Here is a 6,625-nt window from a genome sequence, read left to right as displayed (position 1 = left end):
TAAGAAATTAAGTTTTTTCTTTAAATAACTTCCAAATTTGAAAAAAAAAAAGTTTTTATTTTCTAAAATTACCAATTTTACGTGACTTTATTTTAGCGGCGAATGTTTACATTTCAGGAGGGGCAAAACATATTCTTCGCCCCCTCGCTTAAATTTCAGAGTTCGACGGTTCCCTCCGCCCCCCCCCCCCTACTCGGTTGGCACGCCAGGAAGTGGAGGCTATAGCAGACAAGTATAAACTGAATAATAGCTTTTATTTTCTTTCTAATAATGATTGTCAGCCCCAGGGACGTAGGTAAGAGGGGTGTTCAGGGTGTTCAAACACCCCCCATTGTACAGAGAAATGTTTCTTTTTTTTTAATACTATAAATAATTTTTCCTTAATTTTACAAAATTTTTAAATATTTTATTTACTGGGAAAAAAATGGAGAATTCCCATGACATTCTATTTCGAGGCTTTTATTAGTCAGTAACAGAAATAAAATAATCACTGCTGCCTCTTTGCTACCCATTCATCAAGAGAGCAACAAACGCTTATCTTCAGTGATTAAATTAGATGGCATCCCTTTCCTCTTGATTTACCACCCACAAAACTTCTCCCCTCAGAAAAGTAGAAAGCTGAAGTTATTGAAAAATGGAAACCTAAATTAAAAGTGGTGAAACGTGGTGGTAAGTATACTTACCACGGCCTTCAGAAGGATTAAATAGGGATGAACAAAAAACGAAATGGAACTTTCTGATTGGTGAAGCGTTAATCATTGTTTTAAATTTTACTATAAGCGATTCAATTTTTTTTCATATTTTAAAAACAACATCAGTGATAATTTCTAACTTGTAGCTCTATTTGCGAACAAAATAATAGTTTATTGCTCACATTTAAATATTTAATTATTTTATATTCGCTGTGTCAGATAAATTCAATAAAGAACATTACGTGGTAGCAGGTGTGGTTCACGTCAACTAATTTATCTATATTATATAAAACGCTAATACGTACGTATGTATCAATAAAACCGATGATATTTCTTTTCTCGCGTCGGCAACAGTTTTCATTTTTAATTGCTAGGTTTCGGCGCGCAAGAGCACGTATTGAGCATCATATGGCTAATCTACATTATATAAAACGCTAATACGTTTTAATTGATAGGCTTCGGGGCGCAAGAGCACGTAGTGAGCATCATATGTCTAATCGGGTGAATTCTCACCGAATTATCAAAAAGATTCTTACAAAATTATCTTCATCGAAGCCGATGCTTTACATCCGGCGTTTAGTACTATTTCATATTGTTTTACAACACATGGTTTTAGCCCTCTGGTGGGAAAGACTTTAAAACAAAACTTACAACAGTTACTTTTCTCAACAACTGAAATTTAGAATAGTGTGATTAAGAAAAATATGCGAACTGTTTGCAATTTCAAATTAATATTGAAATGCACAGGTTTAGAATTTTCTACAGTGAAAAGTTTTCGGAACTTCAGTGTTCAAAAAAGTATACAAAAGCTAGACGTTAAGAACGTATCCAATGAGCGAGCAAAGCGAGCATCGGATTGCGAAGGAATCCGAAATGAACTGCGAAAGCAGTTCCGAGGGTTGGTGAGCGCCAGCAAGCAGGGGGCAAAGCCTCCTAGTACTTTTATAGTTGTCTGATAGCACGCGCCTTTTTCCTTTCAATTCCTACTATTAGTTCACATTCTCCCCATATATATTTACACAGGTTCCACAGGTCCTGGGTTCGATCCTCAGGTCACGTTGGCTCATCCTTTCATCCCTTCAGTGGGTCGATAAATGAGCACCAAGCATGCTTGGGAACTAAACACTGGGGGTTTCGCGTTTGCCTGACCACCTAACCGAAACATCTGCTCCTGCACCCCAGAGCCCAAGGTCAAGAAAACTGAGATGGGCATAGTAGGCCTCGACCCTCTATGGGCTGTTGCGCCACTGAGTTTAGTTTAATTAAATTTAATTAATCAATTTCAGTTTTATATGCAGAGATGCCAACTGCTCCGGACACGCCAAAATAATTAAAAGAAACAGTAAATAACTACGAAGTAAATTTTGCAAATATTTGACTATTTTTGCCTGCTTTTTAAGAGGTATAGCATGACATAAGTACTATAGAGTGGTGAGTTATATAAGTGGTGAATTATATATAATGTTTTTTTTTTTACATGGAAAAACGTTAATTAAATAGCATTCAATCATTATAGCAAGAAATATTAAAAAATTTGGTTAATTTCTTCGCATTTAACTTACATATTTAATAGAACAAATAAGATGTACTTAAGTAATATATTTAAATCAAAAACATATTTTCATAACACCTTGTAAAAAAAAAGTATTTTGTTGAAAAATTCAGACAAGAAATGTTATGAATCAAATTTCTAAAAAAATTCCTTCCACAAAGACAGAGATGACAACTGCTCCGGAAACGCCAAAAAATTTTAAAAAATGGTAAATAAAATGGTAACAAGTAAATTCTGTAAATATTTGACTTTTTTTTTTGCTTGCTTTTTAAAAGGTATAGCATGACATAATTACTATAAAGTGGTGAATTATATAAGCCTACGAATTGTTTAGAAATAGTGGTGGATAAAAATCTACTAAATTGAATTCATTACACCAAGAATCACAATTGATAACTACCAGTTTAAAATATATATTTGCTGTCCGGAGCAAGTTGGTATCTCTGTACATGGGAGACATTTTTTTAATTATTTAATAAAAAGTAACGAAAATAAAATGTCTCCTTGTTGACCAAAGTAGATATTGACTTTAATTTCTTTATATATATATAACTTGTTTTTCACAATAAAACAAATTATCTTTTCTGAATTTAACGATTCAATTACTTTTTTACGTGACAAACATATTTTTTGTTCACTCTTACAGCTGCCCAACCGATCCCAGAATATTTCCCGGATTTGAGAAGATTTCCGGCTCCAAATCTCTGCAATCCCGATTCCAGGCGTTTAAGTTCTCGGAAGACCCCGTCGTGAGGTTCCAAGTGAATGTTCACTTTTGCCTTGAGGAGTGCAATCCAGTTGTCTGTCCCAGCGGAACTCAGTCCTGGGGCAAGAGAAGGAAAAGGCAAATAGAAGACAACGAGATCCCTATTGTCCCGGATTACCCATTATTCGCAGCAATTGTCGTTGAAGGGTCACTGTTTGGAAACAATTCTGGACCAACAGATGCCCAATATATCGGTAAAAAAAACTTCTATTTTCTTTTTTAGTATTTCGAAGGGTCTAACTACTATTGGTGAACCAGTAAGCGTATCGAAATGTATAAAGGCTTTGATTTTCTTCCATATGCAGAATATTTTTAATGCAGTACTCTAATTTTTTAACAATTTATCTATGTTACTGTGAATGACCGAAATTGTTGACAATCACATAGTCGCTTTGGTGAATGTACGAGAAATATATACTAGATCTAGTTAAGTGTTATTGCCCGGTATACACTTGCTCGGTATTCTCTACTCTGAAGTTTTAGGGCTCAGTGCCACTGCCAAGTTTGCATTTAACCGGTACTCCGAACACTGATGTTTCTTCTAATCTATCCTCAGTAGATATTAAAATATCGAATAAATATAATAATACGAGGGTTGCTATTTATATTTCTGGCCTAATAATGAAAAAACAAACATGTAGGATCGAAATTGGTTTNAATATATCAAATAAATATAATAATATCAACGAATAAATTAATATAAAATTGGATATAATAAATATTTCGGACATTCACCAAAGCGACTAGGTGATTGTTGACATTCACCGGTGAAAGTCGACATTCTCTTGACTTCTTGAGTCATCCACGGTAACATATACATGAGAATAGTTGGACTTCATATTTCAAGGCAGTCTTCTGTTCCCCGGTAAAAGGAAAAAGCTGGTAGTAAAGTCATTTGATATCTAACTTGAGTTAGAAAAAAAAAATAAAGAGCCCTGGTTACCTAGACAAATTAAAAGTAATAATGTATATGTTACGGTGAAACACCAAAATCTGAAGAATGTCGACATTCACCGGTGAATGTCAATATTCACGTAGTCGCTTGGTGTATGTTCGAAATATTTGCTACATACCCTTATTTCTGACTCTCGCCGGTGAATGTCAGCAATCACATAGTCGCTTTGGTGAATGTCCGAAGTATTTGTTATTTCCGATTTGATATTAATTTATTCGTTAATATTATTATATTTAGTTGATATATTTATATTTATTCTATATTTTAATACTTACTGACGATAGATTAGAAGAAACATCAGTGTTTGGAGTATCGGGCAAATATATACCGGGCAATGGCACTTGACCTTAAAAAAACATCAGTGTAGGGTATACCGGGCAGTGGCACTTAACCTTAAAAAATCATCAGTGTGGGGTTAAAATATCGAATAAATGTAATTATATCCACGAATAAATTCATATCAAATCGAATGTAATAAATATTTCGGACATTCACCAAAGCATATCTGTGATTGTCGACATACACCGGTGAAGGTCCGAATGTACAAGGATGTAATGAAATATTCCATCTTTCACCGACGTATGTGGTGTTTGTCGACATTCACCGGTGAAAGTCAACAACCACCGATTTCGGTCCTTCGCCGTGACATATACATATGATTTTTCCATAGGAAGTAAAATAACTGTTAAGAAGTCTTGATAATAACGGGTATGTGTTCGTTGCGGTAACAAGCTATAAATGCAATGGTTTTAATAACAGTTTTTTCTCTTTTTCAGGGTATAAAATAACCGTGATGCTTTTTCTGTTGTTTTTTTTTTTTTTTGAACAAAACCTTCCTTCTTTGCTAATACGTGTTATTATAGGCAGTTCATCAATTTTCGGAAAATGCACAGTGTTGAATTTAATAAATATGTGCAGGGCAAAAGCGTCCTAATTACTTCATTTATGCTTTTATATTTTATTTTACTACCATCGTTGAACACTCAACCCGTTTTATACAGACTATTTTTAAGAGCAATGGTAGTAAAGCCACGTAATTGTAACCGTGGACAGACGACATGCACAACGCCTGATCTAGAACCTCGGTCTTCATACTTCTACCTCTCCATCAACGAGAAGACCTTCATCCATGTCAGATTGAACGTCCACTTTGCTGCGTACACCTGCCGGTTGTTTACTCGATGCCAGAATCGAACACACGATCCCATCTTTCCACCGACGGAATGAGTATGGAGCCTTTAACAACTGTACCACCGGGACACTGGTTCAGAATTAAGCTGTAGTAGGTTATTTTGAATCATATTAAACGAGTAATATTTTTCATTCGTGAATAGCCGCATCTTGTATGTATCATCTTATAAGAGCAAACAGCGGGTAGCGCATCTAGTATGTCAAGAGCAAATACATAATCAATAACGTTAAAAAAATTACCTATATGCTTCCAATGCTCATTATACTTTTTTTTTTCAGATGAAAGAAGCATGGATATATCTGATGAGTTAGTTTGCACAACAAAAACCGTAGTCGTAGTTTCGTCTCTTGGTGCTTTATTTCTACAAATAGCTTTACTGGCTGCATGTGGTACGTGCCTTCTTTTCACAAGAAAAGAAAAACGCGTACGGTACTCAGAAGACGCAGCCTCCACCATAACTGAAACCCTTCCACCCTTCAGTTCAGATGTTCATCATACCAGACTACGGTGATACAGTATTGAACACCTAGGAACATTTTATTCTTCATCTCAGAATGTTTATGCATGAAATCGAATCGATCAAAGTTTTTGAGTTGACTGACTGATGACTTCTGTAAATGCATCATCTTATGGACCCATCTTTCTGCAATTGACAAAACTTCGATCGCCATCTAGGGAAAATGAGAATCTGATTGGTGAAATATATTCTCTCTCGTGTAAAACTCACCAATCATGTTCGCCTTTTTACTTGATGGCATCCGGAGGTGCGTGACGCGCGTGCAGTGGGAACGGTACTTAAGTTAGGATGATGGACGAGCTTGTGTTGCCAATAACTGTGAACAAAATATTTTGAGGTTTTTCATAGATGGAATATCACAAATCGTATCACTGCCTTTATGCATTCCCTATTTTTCAGAAATGTAACTTGCTTGGACTGTGATAGAAATTATTATCATCGTTATTGCCTAACCTTAACCGCCATTTTAACATTTTATTTGGAAGCTTGTGTTTTTATTTTGTATATATGCATAGTTCTGTGGCTATAAAATAGCCATAAATAACTAATACTCGTGTACTTACATTTGTCAAAAAATAATTAATGTATTCATGTTTCTTAATACGTTAGTAAATTTGGAATACTAAGTAACGTAAATGTGTTTCTATTTTATATATAAGTACTTTTTCATGCAGTTAATATACACTAAAAAAATTAGATAAAAAAAATCATTCAAAATTAATGATTTTTTTAATTCATAGTGTAGAGAAAAAATTAAAAAATTTTAACTCCATTATTCAATTATAACAGCGAAACTTTGTATACTAGACTTGTATATGAAGTTTTATGTATAAGGTGTCTATGATATTATATTAAACCTTAATTCCTTATATAAATTATGTCAATTCATCTATGTAATTCACTTGTATTGTATTTAATCTTAATACATTGAATAAACTCCGTTGGTGTACC

The 6,625-nt window shown here is 34.4% G+C and overlaps 1 protein-coding gene across 4 annotated transcripts in view; it reads left to right on the top strand.

Annotated features, from left to right (window-relative positions):
- Nucleotides 1–6,304, top strand: part of LOC107437961 (uncharacterized) — an 89,632-nt gene extending 83,328 nt beyond the window's left edge. For all 4 annotated transcript variants that reach the window (XM_016050113.3, XM_016050112.3, XM_016050114.4 and 1 more), the window contains exons 10-11: nt 2,891–3,204; nt 5,436–6,304. In XM_016050113.3, the coding sequence (XP_015905599.1) occupies nt 2,891–3,204; nt 5,436–5,668 (547 nt within the window). In that variant the 3' untranslated portion in view covers nt 5,669–6,304. The remainder of the gene's footprint in view (nt 1–2,890; nt 3,205–5,435) is intronic.
- The last annotated feature ends 321 nt before the right edge of the window (nt 6,305–6,625 follow it).

Source organism: Parasteatoda tepidariorum, chromosome 9, assembly GCF_043381705.1.
Source record: "Parasteatoda tepidariorum isolate YZ-2023 chromosome 9, CAS_Ptep_4.0, whole genome shotgun sequence".
NCBI lineage: Eukaryota > Metazoa > Arthropoda > Arachnida > Araneae > Theridiidae > Parasteatoda > Parasteatoda tepidariorum.
This window is presented reverse-complemented; position numbering and strand designations above follow the sequence as displayed.